The sequence below is a fragment of the Orycteropus afer genome, unplaced genomic scaffold (genome assembly GCF_000298275.1).
Source record: "Orycteropus afer afer isolate SDZICR_OR568_19922 unplaced genomic scaffold, OryAfe1.0 scaffold00147, whole genome shotgun sequence".
NCBI classification, from domain to species: Eukaryota; Metazoa; Chordata; class Mammalia; order Tubulidentata; family Orycteropodidae; genus Orycteropus; species Orycteropus afer.
The window spans coordinates 6,161,660-6,185,966 of record NW_006921734.1 but is presented as its reverse complement, the minus strand read 5'-3'; the positions used below and the strand labels follow the sequence as shown (position 1 = coordinate 6,185,966).

Sequence of the window (24,307 nt, the reverse complement as noted above, 5' to 3'; positions counted from 1 at the left end):
GTGAAGTCACAGGAGGTGTGGGTGTAATTGTGTCTTATGGGGACTGTTGCTGTCGCCCACTCAGTTAGACAAAAATTACAATTGAATAACCATCAAAAAAAATAAAAACACATGGACAAAAAATACACCATGTAATCACACAGGAACAGTAACCAAAAAAGGAAGAAAGAAGAAGAAAAAAACAAGAAAACCTGCAATATCTGGGGATAGAGCACTAAGAGAAAAATGTAAAGAAGGAAAATAATAAAGAAAGAAATGGGAAAAATGCAAAAAGGAAAACAAGGAATGGAATTAACCATGAGAAAAAAGGGAAAAAAAATTTTTTTTTTCTTTTTCAACCAGGAACAGGGAAAAGTAAAAAAGCTGAAAATTAGAACCTGGGAAGGGACGAATAAAGAATAATAGTATAAAGGACAAAAGTATTAATAATAATGTTGTTTTTGTTATGTGTCGTCGCGTCGGACCTGACTCATAGCGACGCCTCCTTGGCTTTCTGAGGCAGTATCACTACGGAAGTAGATTACCTCATCTTCCTTCCGAGGAGTGGCTGTTGGGTTTGAACCACCAGCCCTCTGGTTAGCAGTCAAGTGCTTTAGGCACTACGCTACCAGAGATCCCATTAATAGTAGGTTTTAAATAGACAAATACAAGCAAACTAACACCAGAAAAAAGAAAGTGAGAAAGATAAAAGGTACAAATACAGAAAGGGAAAAAAATTGGTGGAGGAAAGGTCAGGGCACCCAGAATCCTTCCGAGAACACAGACTGGGATGGAGTTCTTGCAGGCCCAGAAGGTGGATGGGAGTGGGGGATGGCCGTACTCTGTTCACCAAGTGGGTGTGGGGTATAAGAGTAACAAGAGGAATGTCACATCTTTTCAGTCGTGCAGGTCCACAGTGTCCTTGGGGTTGCTGGCAAGCGGAACCTGTTCTTAAGCCCCTAGAATCTGATAGAGCACTGTCTCTTTAAATATCCAAAATGGTCAAGCGGCTTGTAAACATTCAAAATGGCGGCACCCTCTGGACAGGCAAAAGTCCACATCTCAGCCTGCCTTTCTCTTAGCCTTCTCCATTTATTCCCCAGCCACCAGAGCAGCCCTCTGTGCCATCTGTCGCTAGCAGGGCTGATTTTTAGGTTAATTCTTAGGTCCTACCACCACTCGGCACTCTCCAAGCTGTTTGTGCCATCAGGATCACTGCCAGACCACAGCTCTCTATGTCTCCTTTTTTGATATTTTCATGCAAATTCTTCTGCTAGTTGGGGTTTAGTCCAGTTCTATAGCCTTCCCTTCAAGGCTCAGGTGTCCAGGATTATCTTCTGTGTCTGTGTTAATTGGTTTCCCTTTTCTTTGTTGAAGAGGGTCTGTGCAGTCTTTCTGCCTAGTCCACCATCTTACCAGATCTCCTACATATTGCATGTTGTTAATGAGTGTTCCCACAATCCAGATTCCACATTCTTCTTTGTGTAGTCCATCTTCTCATCCTATTCCTCAGCATAGAGATTCAAAGACATCAGTATATAATTACCCTTCTTTTAGTTTATTTATATTTATTAAAAGAAGTTTATCTTTTCCCATCTTTTCACTTTTTAATTTTGTATGTCTTTTTGTTTTAGTATCTCTTTTTAAACATACACAATATATAAACATATTTTTATCTTTTATTTTTAAGTAGATTGTTTAGTCTGTTCACAGTTAACTGTTACTATTTATTTATGTAGGAGTGCCTGATAGGTTTGAACCATCAACCTTCTGGTCACCAGTCAAATGCCTTAGGCACTATGCCACCAGAATGCCTGTAGATTCATTTATACTGTCTGATTTTGTGTCTTGTCTTTTTGTAGGTGAGGTCCTTCTACCCTCTGCTTCCTTGCTTTCTTTTAGATTTATTTTTCTTTTCTTTTCATTCTATTTTTTTCTCTTCTGCTTGGGAAAATGCACACTGTACTTCTTTTTGTCCAATGGTGATTCTGAATTTAACAAACAATATGATGATTCCAAACAATATGATGATTTAGAATGCTTTTAGTCATACCATTGTAACTTATATATGATTTTATTTCTCTTGTATGTTTGTCAAACTTTGCTTAAATTTATATAGTACTTTACCACTTCTTCTTTTTTTTTTTTTTTTTTTTTTTTTACTATTTCTTCTTATCCATCAGTCCTTCCTTTTCTGGTAATGTATTTCTCATTAAAGTTTGTACTTAAAATAGTGAAATTTTGTTAATAGTAAGTTATCTATTTTTTATTTCAAAATATCTTTATTTTATTATTTTCTAGAACAAAAAATATTCTACTAAATTTATAACAATACTAGGTTGACAGTCTTTTTTTCTCAGTGTGTTTTGGCTTCTGTTGTTGCAGTTGTGAAGTGGCTGATAGGATTTTGTTTTCAATCATCCATGATTTTCCTCTTGCTTCTTCTAAGTATATTTAGTTTTCAGTGTCCTGCACTTTTACTGTGCTGTAACATATTTACATTTTATTTATATTGGTTAGGAATCATCGAAATTTCTGAATCTGAGGAACACTGTCTTTCACCCGTCTTGGAAAATTCTCAGAACTTTTCTTTTTAAGTTATTACTTATGCCCCATTTTATCAACATTTGTTATAGAAATGTTAGGAATAAATACCAGTCCTTCCTATTTTCTTCTCCATGTACTTTAAATCTGTTATTTTACATTTTTGTGAAGTTTGTTTTTATTTTTGCATTCTAAGTTGCTTCTTTAAATCTGTCTTCTTGTTTACTAATTCTCACTTCAATCCTATTTTTAAACCTATACATGAGTTTCTAAGTAGAGTTATTTTGGTTTTCATTTTCTAGAGGTTCAGTCTCCTTGATCATTCTGTGTTGTTTTCTACCTCTGACATACTTTCATACTTTCTTTTCTTTCTTAATTCTTAGTGTGTAATATCTACAAATCAGTTTCGACAGCCTGCTACTTCAGCTGTCTTCTTTTGTTCATATTAATTATTTATCTGTTTTGTTACTTCCTTTTATTTGTTTGTAGATCATATTCCATAAAATCATATCTTGCATATATCTTTTTTTTTTTTTTTAATTGTGATTTGGGTGAAAGTTTACAGAGCAAATTCACTTTCCATATAGCAGTTCACATACACTTTGTCTCATGACATTGACTACAATTTACCACAGTGCAACAGCTCTCCTCCCACTTTCTCCGCATAGTTACCTCTTCCCTTGTCTTTCCCTCCATGCACTCCTGTCCCCTGAGCTGTCTCCCTGTGCACACACAGCCCTTCTTTGTCCCATGATTGTTCTCTCCAAGGAGTGTATCTACCTCAGGTAAGTGTTCAACTCATATGCCTGTCTTTTGTTTGGCTGGAAGCCACAGGTCTGGGTTCAATTCCAGACCTGACGGGCAGCTGGAGGCCATAGTCTCAGTGGTTCCATCAGGCTCTATCAGACCAGCAAACCTGGTCCTTTTTTTATCCCCCCCAAATGATTTTGAATTTTGTTCCACATTGTTCTCCCACTCTATCCAGGGTCTCCTACGTAGATCCCCCTCTGAGTGGTTGACAGTTGTAGCCAGGCACCATCTAGTTCTGGTCTCAGTTGTATAGGCTGAGCATCACATGGTGTACCAGTTGCTTGGACTAATTTTTTCCATGCATCTTTGGTTTTCTTCATTCTTCTTTGCTCTGGATGAAGAGAGACCCATCGCTACATCTAGATGACTGCTTGCAAGCTTTTAAGATCCCAGTTCCTACACTCTTGCATACTTCTTTGAGGTCCATGTTTAAAACATAGCACTTTCCTCCTGAGAGCAGTGAGATTAGTTTTATCCAGGCTTTAGAACTGGGGTCATACTGGGAGAGTTTTTTTCTTCTCCTCACTTCTCTCCCAGAGCAAGTGTCCCTAGTTGTCTCCTCTGCAGAGAAGGTTGTTTTCTTATTAAACCATTGGGTGCTGCCATTGTGAGTTCTGGATTTCTGTTTCCTATCTTTGAAGATATGGACATTATGAACCAAAAAGAGGGCCATTTTACAAAATAACTAACAACATTCTTAAAAAATTTCAAGGTCATATAAGGCAGAGAATGAATGTCACATATTTGGAGGATACCAAGAAAACCTGTGGGGCAGTTGTATTCTGTCACATGGGGTCCCTATGAATTGAAACCTACGCAGTGGTACCCAGCAATAACAAAAAGGAGAAATAATAACTAAATTGAAAAAGGATATTCATGGAAAAATCAGTGAAATTTGAAAATGTCCATAGTTTTGTTGATAGTATTACCCCATTGTTAATTTCTTGGGTTTGATAGTTATGCTACATTATGTAAGATGTTAACTTTAAACAAAGTTGCCTGAGGGGAATATGAGAATTCTCTGTACTATTTTTGAAACTTTTTGGTAAATCTAAAAGTAACAACATAAAACGAGCTCCTGACCCCCTTAGGGTAGGTAAAATTCCAGAGCTAAAATCTACTTCTCTGGATCAGCTTCTGATTTTGAGTCTAGGTTTGAAAGATTTCCCTAAAATTTCCCAGTATTTCCATTATATATTTTTGAATTTTTTTTTCATTCAAATTTTTAAATGTTCTTTGTTACAAAATTTTCTTTAGATATCTAGTCTCCATATTTTAGAGACCAAAATTCAAATTACTTAATTTTGTTTTTGACAATCAGTTTTCTTACCCATAAAATGGGCATGAATGTTTATTTTTTTAATTTATATTTTCATTCCAAAAATAATTACTGGATGTGACTGAAAAATAAAAAAATATTCCATTAGGACAAAATCAATACTTTAGGAAATCAGTTAAAGAAAGAAGTAGGATAGGAAAATAAAACTAGGGAAAACTTTCATGACAAAAGAGGACAAAATGTACATAAAAGCCTGTGCTCTGAGGTCCTGCAAAGCTGGTATTGTTAGATCAAAAATTCTTCTATGTGCTTGTTAATATCCAATGGAAAAAAAAATGCAGTTATGTGTATGATTTAAAGTCCTATGATAAACTATCCAACTGTGACAGCTGATCTTTGATAAAAGGTTGGAAGTCCATTTAATGGGGAAGAGATAGTCTCTTTAACAATAGTACTGGCAAAACTGGATATCCATTTGTAGAAAAATAAAGCAGGGTCCATACCTTACATCATATATGAAAACTACCTGAAAATGGGTCAAAGATTTAACCTAAATCTATAAAGTTCCTGGAAGATAACATAGGTACAAAGCTAGGGGTCCTAATTTTTGGCATACATACACTATCAAACACAACTAAACTACACGAACAACAAAAAAAGCTATATAACAACAACAAAAGGCTATATAACTAGGACCGCCCATAAATGAAATACTTATGCTAACCAAAAGACTTTACCAAAAGAGTAAAAAGAGAACCTACAGACTGGGAAAAAAAAACTTCTGGCAATGACATATCTTACAACAGTCTCACCTTTAAACTGTGTAGAAAACTTAAATAACTCAACAGCAAGACAAACAATCCAGTCATAAAATGGGCAAAAGACATGAACAGACACTTCTTCAAAGAAGTTTAGGCAGCTGATAAACGCAGGAAGAGATGCTCACAATCATAGCCATTAAAGAGATGTAAATCAAAACTATACTGAGATATGATCTCATACCTTCATAAATGGCACTGATCCAAAAAATGGAAAATAACAAATGCTGGCAAGGTTGTGGATAGATTGGAATTCTTATACACTGTTATACCTATAGCCATAGACTCAATTCCCACTCATTGAAACTCCCATTGGGTTTCTGAGCTGGTAAATCTTTATGGAAGTAGATTGCCCAGTCTTCCTTCTGCAGAGTAGCTGGTGGGTTTGAACCACTAACCTTCTGTTTAGCACAAATGGTTTAGGCATTGTACCACCAGAGCTCCTTACACTGCTATATGCACTGCCACCGAGTCAGATCCACTCAAAGTGACCCCTCCTTGAGTTTCCAAGGTGCTGTCACTACGGAGATAGATTGCCGTACCTTCCTTCTGGGCAGTGGCTGGTGGGTTTGAACTGCCAGCCTTCTGGGTAGCAGTCAAATGCCTAAGGCACTATGTCACCAGAGCTCCCTACATTGCTATAGGATTGTAAATTGTACAACCAGTATGGAAAATGGTATGGTGCTTTTTTTTTTTTTTAAGCTGGAAATAGAAATATCATATGATCCAACAATGCCACTCTTAGATATATATCCTAGACAAATAAGAGCAGTGACACACAAATAGACATATGTACAGCCACATTCATAGCAGCATTATTCACTATAGCAAGATGGAAACAATCTAAGTTTCCATCAGCATATGAATGGATAAATAAAATGTGATACATACATACAATAGAAAACTGTACTACATAAAGAATAATGATGAGTCCATGAAACATCTTATAATATGGATTAACCTGGAGTGTGTTATGTTGTGTGAAATAAGGCATCACAAAAGGACAAATATTCTATGAGACTCCTTTTATCATAAGTAAGAATAGGTATACACACAGAATGCTGTGTTCTCTGATGATTGCCAGAGATGGGAGGGGAAGGAAGAATCACTTTCCAGATAGTAGACATATGTTAATTCTGATGAGGGAAAGGCAATACACAATATGGTTAAAGTCAGGACATTGTGCCCAAGGTAAATGAAGTTACTAAGAGGTGCATAAGAATACAGTACAACTCTGGTAAATTCTACAACATGTACAATTCTAGAACAACAGTAATAACAAATTATTGTGAATGGTTACATAGGTAGACATGTATGCTACTTAGGTATGGAAGGGTATGTGGGAATACATGCATGTGCATATATAGTTATAGTTATAGACATTTGTATATACATAGATGTATGTGCTACATATATACCAATAAAAATAATAGGGCAGATAGGGGCATAGTGATGGAAACTTCTTAAACATATCCAAACACCTCGTGGAACTGAAGGCTGAAGACCATCGTTTTGGGGGATATCTACATAGAATTATATATTTGTTGTTGTTGTTATGTGCCGTCGAGTCAGCCCTGACTCATAGCGACCCCTCCTTGGGTTTCCGAGGCAGTATCACTACGGAAGTAGGATTGCCCAACCTTCCTTCCGAGGAGTGGCTGATGGGTTTGAACCGCCAGCCATCTGGTGAGCAGTCAAGTGCCTTAGCCACTATGCTACCAGAGCTCCCAGAATTATATATAGAGAGAGTTTTATATATATGTATATAGAGAGAGGCAGGGGCAGGAGCTCTGGTAGTGTAGTGCCTAAGGCATTTGACTACTAACCAGAAGGCTGGCGGTTCAAAACCACCAGCCACTCCTCGGAAGGAAGGTTAGGCAGTCTACTTCCATAGTGATACCGCCTCAGAGTGTATCAAGTGACCCAAGGAGGGGTCACTATGAGTCGGTCTGACTTGATGGCACATCATAACAACAACAGCATATATATAGGCATAACGTAGTTCATAAAGATAATGTTCTGCACACTAATTTGGTGAGTAGCCTCTGGAGTATTAAAAGCTTGTGAACCACCATCTAAAATATAAGTATTGGTCTCTTTCCATCTGGAGCAAAGGGAAGTGAAAGAAACCAAAGACTCAAGGAAGCAATTAGTCCACAGGACTAATAGTCCCATGAACCACAGGTTCCTCTTACCTAACACTAGAAAAACAAGATAGTGTCCAGCTACAACTACTGACTACTTTGACCATGGACACAATAGAAGGTCCCAGTTAGGAGGGGAGAAAATGTAGAACAAAACTCAAATTCCTAAAAAAAAGACCAGACTTACTGAACTGATAGAGATGGGAGGAGCCCCAAGACATACTTTTAAATTGAAAAACAAAAAAGTACTATGATTAAAAAAAAAGTCAATTGCTCATGGGAAATGTAGCTTTTTTTGAAATGTCTCTCACTGGTCTTTGCAATGAGAATAGGTAAAATAGAAATGACATTTTCAGTTGCTTCTCTATAATTCTCAAAAGCAAGCTAGTGGCCTAACATGAGCTGGATAGAGAATGGAAGAATTGATGTTACCATGTTATTAATGTGATAACTTTTCATCCCCTTTGCTACCACTTTAAAGAAGTGTTATTGTAAGAAGTATTGTATAATGGGTTTACATTATGGACAATAGAGAAACATTTTATATGTGTTTTATAAAAAATAAATATGTATTTTAGATTTAGTAAAAAAATAAAGATGACTCATTATGGGCTATGGTTTATAATTAATAAAATTATTTTTATTATCTACACAAACTCCCTTTTTTATTCCTCTTTCTTTATTAAAGATTATAATATGTTATGACACTGTTTTTAAGAAAAGCAAGTCTCAAGTATTAATTTTCCAGGGTAGAAAACATGACCTTTTTTGGCTGATAAACATTTTGTTCTTAAAATAGTTTTTACATTCTGTATAAAAAGGATTTTAATCTTTTTTCTTCAGACATCTCTGTATTCTTGTTTTCTGTCACATTTGGCAGATTTAAACAAGTAAATGATAGCAAATGTTACCAGAGCTAAAATAGCACTTACTCTGACTACCAACTAGTCATGTTTTGTGGTCTAGCAAAGCTGATAAATTAGATGCTGTTGTAGGGTTCAGTTAGATCAAATGAAAGTAATTTATCAGAAAAACAAAGAAAATGAAGCACTGCATCAGCCCATTTTTTTTAAGATTAGTGAATCAGTCAAAAGCCCTAGATGTAACCTGAGTTTAACAATGTAACTGTGGATGTTTAACCAGTGCCGCTATGAGTCGGATCCAACTCGATGGCAGTGAGGTTTTTATTTATTTATTATTATTATTATTCTAAAAGATTAATGCCCACATTTTTTTATGAACTTTACTAATATAGGAACTCAACAATACATGAAACATAGCCAAAAGTTGTTAGAAAGAAAAAATAGTTTGTATCTCTCAAAAAGTAAGATCAGAAAATCAGTCAACATGCTGCATATGTTGAGGTTTAAAATACTGGCTTAAGAAAACATTTGCTTGTTTTTCAGTTAGATTTGTTTTATTTATGTCAGATAATCAATGAGATAGCATAATTTTAATATTCAGTTTAAATACTTATGAAGAATAATCAATGAATATCTGTAATCCAATTTAATATATTAGATGTTATTCTGGATCATTCTTAGCAAATAATTAAGAAGTTTAACTAATGTTCTTTAAAGATGACTCATTAAACACTATTTAAAAAAGAAAATGTGAGTCAGTTGATGATAAAAAAAGATAATAAAGTTACAGAACTGGAAGTCTTAAATAAATAGGGTATAATTGTTTTTCTTGCTTCTGGTTGTATATATGTGGTATATATATATATATACATGTATGGATATATATGCATGTTGTTGTTGTTGTTGTTATGTGCCGTCGAGTCAGCCCTGACTCATAGCGACCCCTCCTTGGGTTTCCGAGGCAGTATCACTACGGAATTAGATTGCCCCATCTTCCTTCCGAGGAGTGGCTGGTGGGTTTGAACCGCCAGCCTTCTGGTTAGCAGTCAAGTGTCTTAGCCACTATGCTACCAGAGCTCCTATATATGCATGTATATATATATATATTAGATTGGCCTGGGGAGAGAAGCTTTAACTAATTGACCTAAACTTATTTCATTTGAGCCTTGACTGTAGAGGAAATATTGAAATAATAATTAAAATTAATATAGAAGATTAAAACTTAAATTTATAATTTTTATCAATCAACAATAGTTAAAATTGCCTTACCATTTTATACAGTGTTTACCATACTGTTTACTATTTCCTTGCCATTTTCATCTTTTTAAAAGATTTGAACTGCCAATTTTGTAAAATTTTTCAGAACTTTGAAATTATGGAATTTAAGCAAGCAATCTGAAAAACATTCCGAATTTGAGAAATGAGAAAATAGAAATATAAGCTGCAAGGAAGCAGCTTTTCATACAAAAGTCATTATAATATATTCCAAGCATACATTAGACATATTGCAGGTTCAGTTCCAGAGCACCGCAATAAAGCTAATACCACAATAAAGGGAGTTGCATGAATTGTTTGGTTTCCCAGTGCATGTAGAAGTTATGTTTACACTATATGGTAGTAGCATTTTGAAAAATTTTGAAATATTGTGAGAATTAGCAAAATGTGACACAGAAACATGAAATAAGCACATGCTGTTGGAAAAATGACACTGATAGACTTACTTGACTCAGTTGACACAAACCTTTAATTTGTAAAAACTACCATACCTGAGAAGGACAGAAAAGCAAAACACAATAAAATGAGGTATGCCTGTAATGTATTATGCTTTTTCTCAGTTTAAAATTATTATTTTTAACTATTTAGATAAATCACTAAAATATGTAGCCAGTTGGACAGAAGTAATAGAATTAAAACCTGTTTAAAATATACTTGGTCAAGGCATTTGACTGCTAACCAGAAGGCTGGCAGTTCAAACCCACCAGTCACTCCTCGGAAGGAAGGTTGGCCAATCTACTTCCATAGTGATACTGCCTCAGAAACCCAAGGAGGGGTCTCTATGCATCAGATCTGACTCGACGGCAGTGAGTTTGAGTTAGTTATTTGTGTAAAAAAAATGACTGCTTTTGTATCTCTGGTATTTCTCCCTGTTAGGCTAAAATTGTGTTTATTCATTGTTATTTATTATTTTCTTAATTTAGGTTATCTCACAGTTGAGGATCTTGGGTAGATCAGTAACAGCTGGCTGTAAATTTGATAGAGAAATCTGGTCTAATGAGCTTTCTCCTGTCCTTAACCTCTGGAAGAAACTAAACCAGGTAAGTAATGGGATATCTTCAAATTTTTTTTTCTTTTTCCTTTTTTCCTAGTTTTATCCCCAAATTGCCCATCTTGCTAAAATTTGCATTGATCTACCATTAATACACATAAGATCCTCAAAAGAGATTGAGGAAATCATGCTAATAGGAGAGCCTAAGCAAAAGAAGCACTGTCAGCAGCACTGTCAGCAGTTAATTTGCTTTGTCCTGATAATGTGCTATGTCGTCTTCTATACCTGTCATATACTTTACTCACTCCCTACCTTCCCTCTCCTCCTGCTGTAAAGTAAATGAATACTATTAAAGGGGAAAGTCTTGAAAGCAGTCTTAGTTCAAAGGAAAAGCAATTTATCAACAGAAGTGGACTTGTTCTTGTGATAATAAAGTAATTGCTTGCTTACTAACCAAAGTCATTAGTGTATTATATTTCCTATTATTGTATGCTATCATTCATCTGTGTGGGGATTTATTCCCTGAAATTAAAACAATATAACTTTATCATTTATTTTATGGTAAAAATGGTTAAGAGAATTTGTTGAACATTATAGTCAAGGCTAATATGCAGCTAGTTTTCACCCTCATAGCCATCCCACTTGGTTATAGCCGACCTTTGTTCTGAGTGGTTGGTTTGCCAGGGGCCTTTAGAATGTTTATCATTGATCTAACATTGTGGTAACAACATGGCTTCTAGAGCAAGACTAAAAACTAAAGCAAAGCAGTTGTCATGGAGTGTGTTTCAGAGTAAAACAGGGCTCCATGGGTTTTCAGTGTGTGCTGTCTTTAGAAGTAGATCACCAGGCCTTTCTTCCAAGGTATTTCTGGGTGGATTTGAACTGCCAACCTTTAATAGCCAAGTGCTTAACTTTATACACCATGAAGGGACTCATAGAGCCAGACTTCTAGGATTCAAATCTCAACTCTAGTACTTGTTGTTGTTGTTAGGTGCCATAGAGTCATCTCTGACCCATAGCGACCCCTCCTTGGGTTTCCGAGGCAGTATCACTACAGAAGTAGATTGCCCAATCTTCCTCAGTGGGTTTGAACCACCAACCTTCTGGTTAGCAGTCTAATGCCTTAGACAGTACGCCACCAGAGCTCCCACTCTAGTACTTACTAGTTGTGTAATAGTTGAAAACTCTTCAATTTCTCTGATCCTTAATTCTCTTATCTGTAAAATAAAAATAATGATAGCACTTACTTCATAAGAGTATCATGGCAATTAAATGAGTTAATATTTGTATAGTTTTATACTAGTGCTTGGTGTATGTGAGCATTCTCTGTTAGTTATTAATTTTATTTTTCTTGAAAATACAAAGATTTATATGTGACCATTACTTGATTTGCCCCATTTCTATGCATATTACTTCTTTATTATTTGTAAAATTATGTAATTATTTAGTCATTCATTCAAAATATTTTAATTGAGCAGTTAGCATATTTAAAGGGTTTTATGCTTAGAACTCTATAGAGATAATTGTGAACAAAATAGCCATGGTACCTACCCGTGGACCTTACAGTTAGTTTGTAATAGAGACATTTAAAAAATTAAACAAGTAAACAAGCTAACAAGTATGTTATGATAAATTATTATAAAAGCTGTGGAAGGAAAAGGCAAATGCTATTAGAAAGGATAAATAGCCCTAGTGGCACAATGGTTAAGCACACAGCTGGTAACCAAAAGATTGGCAGTTTGAACCCATCCCATGGTTCCACAAGCAAAAGAGTTGGCAATCTGCTTCTGAAAAGATTATAACCAAGAAAACCCTATGGGCAATCAATTCTGCTCTGTCACATGGGTCACTACATGTTGTAAACAACTCAGTGGCACCTACCAACGATTGGAAGACCTGTTTTAGATCGGATAGTCAGGGAATATCTTGCTTGGGAAGTGACATTGAAGATGAACTGTGAGCAATCTATCTTGAGAAGCTAGCCAGATATAATCAGAGGGGAAGACCACGACAAACAAAAGAGACAATACGCACAAAGTCTCTAAGAATGAATAAGTTTGGCACATTCAATAAAACTGAAAGGAAGTCAGTGTGATTAGGGTATAAAGAATATAAGGAATAGAATAGAATTTGGTAAAGGTGAATGATTAAGATAGATCCTTGTTTGAATTTTACTTTAAGCACAATGAGAAACTATGGAAGGGCTTTAAAAATGAAGTAGGCATGATCCAGTGTTCTATGTAAAAATTCACTCTGGCTGTTCTGTGAAATTGGTTTACAAGGAAGTCAGAGGGGAAGGAAGAACAGTCAGGGGACTCTTGCGGTACTCCAGGTAGGACTGATATGATTATGATTCAGATTATGGTGGCAGAGCAGATATAAAGAAGTGGGTACATTCTAGTTAGATATTCAAAGTATTATTAAAAGAACCTGAACATGGATTTGGATGTGGGAGTGAAAAAAAAGAAAGTGTTGATTTTTCTGGGTTGAGTGACTTAGTAGAGATAGCGTCGTTTACTGAAATGAGGAATGTTGTTGTTGTTAGGTGCCGTCAAGTCAATACCAAATCATAACAACCCTGTGTAAAACAGAATGAAGCACTGCCCAGTCATGTACTATCCTCGCAATTGTTGCTGTGTTTGAGCCCATTGTTGCAGCGACTGTGGGAATAGTGAAGCAATAACAAGTTCTGAAGCGGCAGGGGTAGAGAAGGCAGTGATACCTTAGAGGATGGCCAAGAGTTTAATAGATAGTGGGAAATACTAGTGTGGTACTCAGAAAAGGTGTTTGAGCTAGTTTATGTACAATTTTGGACTTGTCAGAATCTAGGGGGCATTTAAAGCCACAGAAAATCCTTATAACTTCTGGAAGAGTGAGAGAATGACAGAAGAAAGAAAATAAGTTAATAGTATCGTGTATGATCAAGCAGGAAAATAAGAAAAATAAATGGTTATTAAAAGATACTTAGTAATATGTTCCTTAGTCTGAGTTGTTTGCTTTATCCCTTCACATGGTTGTTTATTCCTTTAGCAGCATGTATGGAGTCCTATTGTGTTATAAAAAATATAAAGAGGAGAAAGACAGGGATGACTAAGAAGAAAGTCTTCCTTGAATAAATAGCAAGTTACTATCCAAGGTCATTAAATGACTCTGCGGGAAATAGACTTCTGTCTCAACAGTGCTGTACATTCAGTCCTGGGCAATTTCCTTTCTGTAGAGTAACAAGGGAACTTAGGGAAGCATCTGTGAGGGCAACCTCAATATGGAATAAATGTTTTGTTATTTTTCTGCTGAGAAAATAATCTTTCATAAAGTAAAGATTATTGACAATTAATTTTAAGGTTTAATGCATTGTAAAAAAAAAAAAAGAAGAAGAAGAAGAAGAAAAAGAGAAAAGAAAATAGGGCTCACCAATGAGCCCTGAGGAATTCCAACATTGAAAGTTATTGTAGGAAGGGAGTGGCCAGAGTATTTATGAGGGTAACAGAAATGAAAAGGCAAAACAAAACAAGAACACAGAAGAGTGTGGTGTCATAAAAAACCTTGAGGAGAGAATGTTTCATTAGGACCTGAATTGTTAACTATGCCACATTATTTCTGAGAGGTTGAGCAAAATGAAAGTTGACAACTGCATTTTCAGATTACAAATCCTTGGTAATTTAGATAAGAAAAGGTTAGGTACAATGAGGGGATTAAAAGTTAAATTTGAAAGATTAAACAGAGTAGTGAATATGAGGCAAGAAAGTGAAGACAGTAAGTATAGCCAGCTCTTTCTTTAAATGTGCTATGAAGAAAAGGAGAGAAATAAGAAGATCAAGATATGACCCCAAGCATGATTTTCTTCTTAGAGATTGGAATTACTAGAGTGCTTGTAATGATAGAATGATCCAGTAGAGGAAATAGTGAAGCTGATGAAGAATTAAGCAAATTTCTTAAAACAGTCAAGAAAACAGAAGCAATGATTTTTTGCTAAACAAAGGATCAATGATAAATGGAAACTTCCCATCTTTAAAATACATATTTTTTAAAAAATCCCTAAATATCAGTGCTTCTCTAATGTGAAAACTTCTAAAGGCTTAATCTTGCCTTGCTCTTTGATCCTTGCTACTGCCTATATAGAATTCCAATGTATCGATAATTACAAGGTGTTTTCCTTTGTTTTTAATTATTAGCTCAGTAAGGATATAGAAAATATTCTTCTTACTCTTTATGGCTATCACTTGAGTTATTTCATTTAGCTGACCATAATGTCATATTTCAGTTCCATTAAAAAATACCATTTTTCAGATCCAAGTATTTATAATGGTCAATTTCAGTAATCCTAAACATTCTTTCCACATCTCCAAACCAACCTCATCCTGCCCCACTCACCCTATCCCCACTCCCAAATCCCTTCACTTCATGCTAGCAGTAGAATGTTTTGAGAAATTTGTGAGCACATTCATAAGTATGTCAGATACCACTTTGCTATTTTCGTTTTCAGTGTGAGAATGAGTGATAAATATATATATGTAAGTTCACTCCTTTAAGTTCTTTCACTGTAAGACTAGCTATGTTACATTGCTCTGGTAAGTAAAGGCTGTCTCATTTGTTTAAAAAGAAATCAATTCACTTACTTAAAATGAATTTATGGGTCCAGTCCTTCAGATACTCTACATATAGAGTAGATTGCCAGAATACTGTGATGGCTAAGTCCACTTAGATACTTCATATTTTTACTTTCAAATGGAGGTTAAAACCAAATTAATATAGTTTGGGCATTGCTTTTAAAGGGAAATCAAGCAGCATATGACTCCATTAACTGTTTTCTCAGTGTTTTTGACTTTGTATCTTATTGAAATGAAAAGAATCAGGTGTCTGGCTCAGAAGTAACCCTTAATTTTAAACCAATTCCAAAACATTATTTTAAAATGTAATCTTTGACTTTAACATTTCTGAGGATTTTTGCATCTGGGAATATCTTTTATTTCATCCTTACATTTAGCTGACATGAGTGTAGCTATAGATCCACTTTTTAATTTGTAATTCTTTCTGTTAAGTCTTTGAAATATTACTCATTTGTCTTTTTGCTGAAAAGAAATTTGGTGTTTATCTGACTCTTATTTCATCATATGTGATGTCTTTTCCCTCTAGAGTATTCTTTGTTCTCCTTAAATTTCACCATAATATGCATACATGTGCATTTTTTTAAAAAAAAATTTATTCTGTTTGACACTCAGAAAATTCAAACCCAACAGTCAATCCATGAACATAATACTTATTTCAGTTTTCATCACAACAGCTGTACTCCATGTTCCTGATGGTACCCTGCTACCTTAAGCTGGCACTTGATATTGCTATTTTTTCAGTTCTGAAGTGATGACATGGTGGACAGTGATGAAAAGACCATAACCTAAGTATCTCCCTAGCCAGTCCCAGCCTTGGCACCTAGCCCTCTTTAGTTGCAGGTTGTCCTATCTTCCTGCTTAGAAGTACTCCATCACCTCTGACTGCCAGAGGCTTCCATTCCCATTGTGCCACCTCCTCAACATTGTCTTACTTTGTCAAATAAGATTCACAAAGAATATAGTTTGCCATTTTTCCAGAAACAAGCATAACTTTTTCAATTCCATTTTAACTCTAGAAAATCTGTTGATTTTATTTGTAAAATAAATATCAATTCTTTAAAAAATTATCATTATGTTAAATGAGTATTGTTGTTTTCATGAGATACAATCAAGTCAAGGATCTTTGGTGATATAGTGGTTAAGGCATTTGGCTGCTAACCCACTAGCCACTCTGCAGAAGAAAGGTGAGGCAGTCTGCTTCTATAAAGATTTACAGTCTTAGAAACTCAGTGAAGTCAGTATGAGTCAGAATCGACTTGATGGCAGTAAGTTTGGTTTGATTTTTAAGTCAGTTCCAACTCATAGCTAAATTAATCTATTAAATACCTAGTACTCTGTTCTGATTAATGTTTTGTGTTTTCATTCCTTCCATTTCTTTCCCACAGCCATTACAATGCTCCAAGCTTCTATTCTTAATGAATTATTGCAGAAAATCCATAATTTAACTTTGCTTCTAGTATCTACCTCCTTCAAAACACCTTTCTTATCATTATCACATTGATTCTCTTAAACAAAATCTTTGTGTTCTTTTTGTACAACTTGGCTCCATGTCCAACCTTGTAAGTCTCTTCTGTATTAAGGCAGAACTCATTGTTAGATAAAGAAACCATAGTTAATTCTGTTGTGAGGTCTTTCTAAATGCTATTTCCTTCTCCTGGAATCCCTTACCCATGTAAATCCAACAAAGGTCAGGTAAAGTCTCAACATCGTCCAGAAGACTTCCCAGCTGTCACTCATTTCCTTTGGCATGTTCATGGTAGTAATTTATAAGCTATATAATAGTTTCTGTAAGGTGTGGCACGTGAATAAATAATAATTCTTTTACTTTTTAGAGATTTAAAATTTATACATGTAAATGTTTCCTGTTTAAAAGTTGTTCTCATTATTGTATCAGGTTATTGTTAACTATGAACTAAATGTTAAGAATAATTACATTTAAACATTAAATACAAGTGATTTTTTTATGAAAGTTAGAAATAGAGAGCCATGTAGTCCTAATTTTTCTCCATTAAGTAACTTCAAAACCTTGATTGGATCACTCCTGAAGGTTTTTTTTTTTTTTTTTTTTTAATGTGTAATAAAGAAATAATACCTTTTCTATGCATTCATTTGTTCATTTGCTCATTCACTCATCAAATACCTGTTGAGGACTACTATATGCTAGGTGCAGTGATTTATTAAGAAAGGATATCAATATACAGAGTTCTACAGTATAGGTATCACAGTGTTTTATGGACCTCACATTAAGAAATGTGCTCTGAGACGAAGTCAAGGAGGTTGCATAATTATTAAGGAATTCTCTAGGCAAAAAGGAGGGAATGGTATTCCAGAGAGAAGAGAAAATATGCCATATTTGTTATTCTAGCCTGACGGAATGAAGGATGCTCAAAGTAGATGATGAGACATAGAGAAAAAAAAGTTTATTGGGAACCAGTTGGTAGGGCTATATACTTTTCTAGAATGGTTACAATTTATTTTATAGATAGTTGGGAGGCCACAAAGTAATATGAAGAGGGTGAGGGAGTAATATGAAAAGTCTGTCTTTTATAAAGGTAAAACTGAGAATGCTGTAAACAGTGGCTTAGATTAAGGAGACATCAGAAGCCCAAAGACCAGTTAAGAGGAAATTGTAATGTTCCAAGAGCAATATGATGGGGGATATTATTGAGTGTTGCGGCAATGTGATATAGAGGAAGAAAAGAGGCAAAAGACGTTTCAAAAATAGAATCCTTCACAGAGCTATTGTTTGGGTCTGATAAAAAATTGATTTTTATAATTCTTGCTATTTAAAAGTTTCTGGATTTTTTAAAAAAAATTTTCATTGTACTTTAGGTGCAAGTTTACCGAGCAAAATTTGTTTTACATTCAACATTTCATGTACATTTTGGTTTCACTCCTCAATTACCATCTCCAACCCTAACCCACTCTCCTCGCCTCCCTGCCCAGTAACCCCCCGCCCTGTGCTCCTCATAGTTACGCTCTCCTATGTGTCCTGCATTTCCTCCTTGTGAATGTTGCCCCTCTGGTGCCCTGTGGCCTATTACTCCAAGGGATGCATCTCCATAAAATATGTACGTCACCCTGGGTTGTGTTATCTGCGTGTATATCTTATTTACTATTAGGCTAACAGCCAGCCCCTGGGAGTAAGTTTTATTCTTGGCCTGAAGTGTGTCCCAGGGCCATAGTATTGGGGGTCCTACCAGAGTCTATCAGACAATTAATTCTGGTCATTATTGTGTTTTTGGATTTTGTTCCATGTTTTTCCTCCTATTCTATCCAGGATCTCCAGTTTTGATCCTTTCCCGAGGGGTGGGCATTGGTAGTCAAACACCTTTTAGTTCTGGTCTCAAGATCCATCATGTCCTAGGGCTGATTGCTACCAAATGTCCTTGGGTTTTTTGTTTTTTTTTGCACTCTTCTTTGCTTTCAAAGATAGGGGACCATTAGCTGCATCTTAGATGGCCGCTTGAAAGCTTTTAAGACCCTAATCGCTACTCACCGATGTAGGTTGTGGAACGAGATTTTTAATGTATTTTATTGTACCCTTTGAATCTGGTGATCCCCTAATGCTATGGTCCTGAGTCGGTAGATCTGTTGGATCTCTCTCCCATAGTGTTTGGCTGTCTGTGAGGGATTACTTTCTGTCTTCTGTTGTTTTTATAAGGATTGTGGGTATTTTGTATCACTGGTATTTGTGCAAGATTAGCCTCAGCTGAATCTATCCTTGATCTAGAGTATAATCCTGTTCACTGAACACCATCTGATCTTCTCAGATGTTTATGTGTTTATCTCTAGCCTGGTGTTTGTTGTTAATGGTAATGCAGTATTGTGGATATACTGGTATTAGTCTGTCATCTATATCTTATGTGCACAATTCGGCGTCCTCCCTTACCCTAATATTATCATGGTGGTCACAGACTCTTTCCATACTATCCCTACCCTTACCCATATCAGCATGTGGCCTCCAACTAGCCCAAAATTAATTTCTCTCCTTCCCTTCCCACCCCAGTAACCTACAAAGTGAGTTCCCTTCCTTAAGCAAATATTTCTTTGTCTTTTTACAATAATGGGCTCGTATAATATTTGCCCTTCTGTGATTGACTTATTTCACTCAGCATAATGTCCTCCAGGCACATCCATGTTATGAGAGATGATTCGCATATCCTTCGTTGTTCTTTAATGTAATATAGTATTCCATTGTGTGAATGTACCATAATTTGGTTATCCATTCATCCATTGATGGGCCATTTAGGTTGTTTCCATCTTTGTGCTATAGTGAATTGTGCTGTGATGAACATAGGTGTGCATATGTCTGTTCATGTCCTGCCTCTCATCGCTTTAGGATATATTCCTAGTAATGGACTTGCTGGGTCAAATGGTATTTCTATTTTCAGATTTTTGAGGAAACACCGTATCATTTGTCACAATGGTTGTACCATTTTACAATCCCACCAGCCATGCACAAGAGTTCCAATCTCCCCACAACCTCGCCAGCATTTGTTATTTTCTATCCTTTTGAACTTTGCTATTATTGCTGGGGTGAGATGATATCTCACTGTTGTTTTGATTTGCATCTCTCTAATGACTAAAGATCATGAGCAATTCCTCATGTGTTTGTTGTCCACCAGCATATCATCTTTAATGAAGTGTCTGTTCAAATCTCTTGCCCATTTTTGAATTGGGTTGTTTATGTTTTTGGTGTTCAGGTGTTGAAGTTTTCTATAGATTTTGGAGGTAAGTCCTTTGTCAAATATGTCATAGGCAAATATTTCTCTCAATCCGTAGGTTCTCTTTTTACCCTTTTGAAGAAGTCTTTTGATGTACATAAGAATTTAATTTTTAAAAGGTCCCAGTCATCTAGCTTCTCTTCGACCTCCTGTGCATTCTGGGTTATGTTTGATAGTCTATTTAGGCTATAAATTAGAGCTCCTAGATTTTCCCCTATTTTATCTTTGGTGAATTTTATAGTTTTGGGTTTTACATTTAAGAAACTTGAGTTTTCTTTATGTATGCGGTGAGGTATGGGTCTTATTTCATTTTTCTGCAAGTGGATATCCAGTTTTGCCAGCACCATTTGTTAAAGAGGCTGTTTCCTCCTCATCTAATGGGTGTTGGACCTTTGTCAGAGATCAGCTGTCCATAGATGGATGTGTCTATTTCTGGGCTTTTGATTCTGTTCCACTGGTCTGTCTATCATTGTACCAATACCCACTGTTTTGACTACTGTGGCTGTATAGTAAGTTTTAAGATCTGGGAGTGTAGTGCTCTGCTTATAAAGGTCTTTTTCCTTTCCATATGAAGTTAGTAATGGGTTTTTCCATGTCTTTAAAAAATTTTGTTGGTATCTGGATTGGAATTGCATTGAATGTATATATTGCTTTTGGTAGTACTGATATTTTCACAATATTCAGTCTACCTATCCATGAACAAGGGAGGTTCTTCCATTTATGTAGAGCCCTTGTTGTCTCCTGTAGTGGTGTTTTATAGTTTTCTTTGTATAGGTCTTTTGTGTTTCTGGTAAGATTTATTCCTAGATATTTTATCTTTTTAGTAGCTATTTTAAATGGTATTGTTTCCCTTATTTCCTTTTCAGAGATCTCTTTGTAAGTGTAGAGGAACCCAACTGATTTTTGTATGTTGACCTTGTATCTTGCCACTTTGCTGAACCTATTAGTTCCAGTAGTTTTTTTGCTGAGTCTCTTGGGTTTTCTACATATGGGATCATATAATCCACAAATAGAGATTGTTTTATTTCTTCTTTGCCAATTTGGATGCGTTTTATTTCTCTTTCTTGCATTATTGCCCTGGCTAGGACTTCCAATACAATGTTGAATAGAAGTGGTGATAGAGTGCATCCCTATCTGGTTCCCATTCATAAGGGGAATGCCTTGAGTCTTTCTCCATTAATAATGATGTTGGCCATTGGCTTTGTATATATGTCCTATATTAAGTTGAGGAATTTCCCTTCAATCCCTATTTTGCTGAGAGTTCTGAACAGGAATGGGTGTTGGATTTTATCAAATGCCTTTTCTGCATCGATTGATATAATCATATGGTTGTTTTGTCTTGTTTTGTTTATGTGGTGGATTACATGGATTGTTTTTCTGATGTCAAACCATCTTTGCATACCAGGTATGAATCCTCCTTGGTCAGGATGTATTATTTTTTTGATATGTTGTTGGATTCGGTTGGCTAGGATTTTGTAGAAAATTTTTGCATCTATGTTCATGATGGATATTGGTCTGTAGTTTTCCTTTTTAGTGGTGTTTTTCCTTGGTTTTGGTATTAGTGTTATGCTTGCTTCATAAAAGGAGTTTGGGAGTATTCCATCTTTTTCTATGTTCTGGAATAGCTTGAATAGTATAGGTATCAACTCTTCCCTGAATATTTGGGAAAGTTTCTGGAATTTTCTAAAAGTTTAGTATAACAAGCCAAACCTTAGTATTGCTTATAGGAGCTCTGGTAGCATAGTGCCTAAAGAACTTGACTGCTAACCAGAGGGCTGGTGGTTCAGACCCACCACCCACTGCTCAGAAGGAAGATGGGGCAATCTACTTCCATAGTGATACTTCCTCGGAAACCCAAGGAAGGGTCGGTATGACTCGGGTCTGACTTGATGGCACATAACAACAACAACAACAAGCATTGCTTATGACATCACCACATTCAAAACTTTCATTAATTTAGCCTTTCATTTTTTTTTTTTTTCACTTTTTTATGCTAAAAACACATACAAGACATTTGCCAAAATAACACCTCCACATTTACAGTTCAGGGACATTTACTACATTTTTCATGTTCTGCTACCATTATTGCTATACTGTTCCAAAATATTCCACCACCTATTAGCATAAATTCAATGCCTCCCAAACAAAAGCTTCCTCTTTCCTTCTCCCTCCTATCCCTGGTAACCACCAATAATCTTTGGTGTACACACACACACACACACACACACGTATGTATGTATCGTTTTTTTTCACCTATCTAGAAATTTTCCCTCTCTCCCCCTCCCATCCCAGGTAAAACAAAGAAAGTTTCTTTCTATGTATAAACCTTTCCTTGACTTTTTACAATAATGGACTAATATTTGTTCTTCTGTGATTGACTTATTTCACTCAGCATAATATCCTCCAAGTTTATCCACATTATGCAGTGTTTTGCAGATTGTACATTACTCTTTAGGGTTGCATAGTATTCCACTGTGTGTATGTATCAGTTTGTTTATCCATTCCTTGGCTGATGAGCACTCAGGTTGTTTCCATCCTTTTGCTATTGTGAATAATGCCTCAATGAACATGAGTGTGCATATATCTATTTGTTAGCCTTTCATTCTTGAAAGTTATTAATTTAGCCTTTCATGCTTGAAACTTAAGACTAATTCATATATTACTATTTAAAAAAAAAAAAAATCGCTGTCAAGTCAATTCTGACTCATAGTGACCCCATAGAGCAGAGTAGAAGTGCCTCATAGAGTTTGCAAGGGTTTACAGAAGCAGACTGCTCCATCTTTATCCTGCAGAAAACCTGGGGAGTTTGAACTGCCAATCTTTTGGTTAGCAGCTGAATGTGCCTTATTTGGATGGATAATTTAACATCTTATATTTTGTGGAATTTATACTGAAAAACTCATTGTTTGGAAACATAATTTAAGAAACAAAAGAGTTGAAGCTATAATACTTAAAGAGTCTAACTTAATTTAATATTCTGCATTCATACATTTAAAAAGTTAGTTCATGGTTTAAAATTTTTGTTTCAGAAAATCTGCCAACCCGCAATTTGTAATACTTGGCTGATGGTTAAAACTATTTAGAATTAATGACATTTTGACTATTTTACATTTACTTTATATGGTTTCAGAATTCCAATTAATTCTTGTGTAAATTATTCATATGATAAGATGTGTATATAAAACAATAACATTTGGGATAATAGAATTTGTCAAGAGAAAAATAAGTGATGCATTTCTTATGAGCAAGAGGTAAACCAGTGACTTCTTTAAAAAGTATTTCTTTGTCAGGATTTGTAAGTAGATTTGTATATCTATTAAATTAAACTTGTAGGTTCAGAATAGCTGAATTTGACTACTACTCTAGGATAATTTTTAAACTTTGAACCACACCTTTTTTCAGAAGTCAGCTTTGAACCAAACAATAGTTAGCATAGTAAAGTACGTCTGTCCTGAGCATTGTAGTTTCTCAAAGATTTATGGGAACAAATTGACAATAGCATTTTGAAAGGTTAGATGAGAAGTTTAGGGGGGGGTGCAGTGATAATTTGGAAAGGATAATGAGAACAATTGGATTTGGAGCTGAGAGATAATAACTTTTATCCCAAAATAGGATGTGCTCTTTCATTTGTACTTTGGTTTTATTCTGTTCTTTTTCTAATGTTCTATATCTTGATTTTGGTGATTAATTCAGTACCTTCCCCACCCTCTTTTTTCCTAATTTATGCACTGAAGGCTATAAATTTCTCTCTGAGTACTATTGATATTTGTGTCTTCAATTTTAAATATTTGTTCAATTTTAAATATTTTCTAAACGCCATTATGATTTTGTCTTCTATAATTTATTTTTTATTTAAAAACAAGTCTCTGAATTTTGAAGCATTCACTTTCCCAGCTACCTTTTAGTTATTGATTTCCATCATAACTACATTGTGATCAGGGAATGTGATCTTATAACATTAATCTTTCCAAATATTTTAAGGTTTGTTTTAATGACCATATTCATATTATGTCTGAAAAGGATGTATATTCTCCTGTTACTCACTTTTATACTCTAATTATGTCCTTTAGATAAACTATTTAAAAATGTTTTGCTCTTATAATGTTTTTTCCTATCTTTTGATAATAATAAATGTATATCATCTCTATTTTAGTTATTATTTGCTAGATATAGCTTATGTCCTATATTTACCATTTATGAATTTCTATATTTTATGTGTATCTTAGAAAGAGTGTATAGCCATGTTATACTGTTTATTGTTTATATAGAA

At 35.2% G+C, this 24,307-nt stretch overlaps 1 protein-coding gene across 1 annotated transcript in view; it reads left to right on the top strand.

Annotated features, from left to right (window-relative positions):
- The window catches only part of DYNC2H1 (dynein cytoplasmic 2 heavy chain 1), a 505,271-nt gene that overhangs the window by 340,080 nt on the left and 140,884 nt on the right, over nt 1–24,307 (top strand). The window contains exon 83 of the mRNA XM_007946035.1: nt 10,636–10,752. Within this exon, the coding sequence (XP_007944226.1) occupies nt 10,636–10,752 (117 nt within the window). The remainder of the gene's footprint in view (nt 1–10,635; nt 10,753–24,307) is intronic.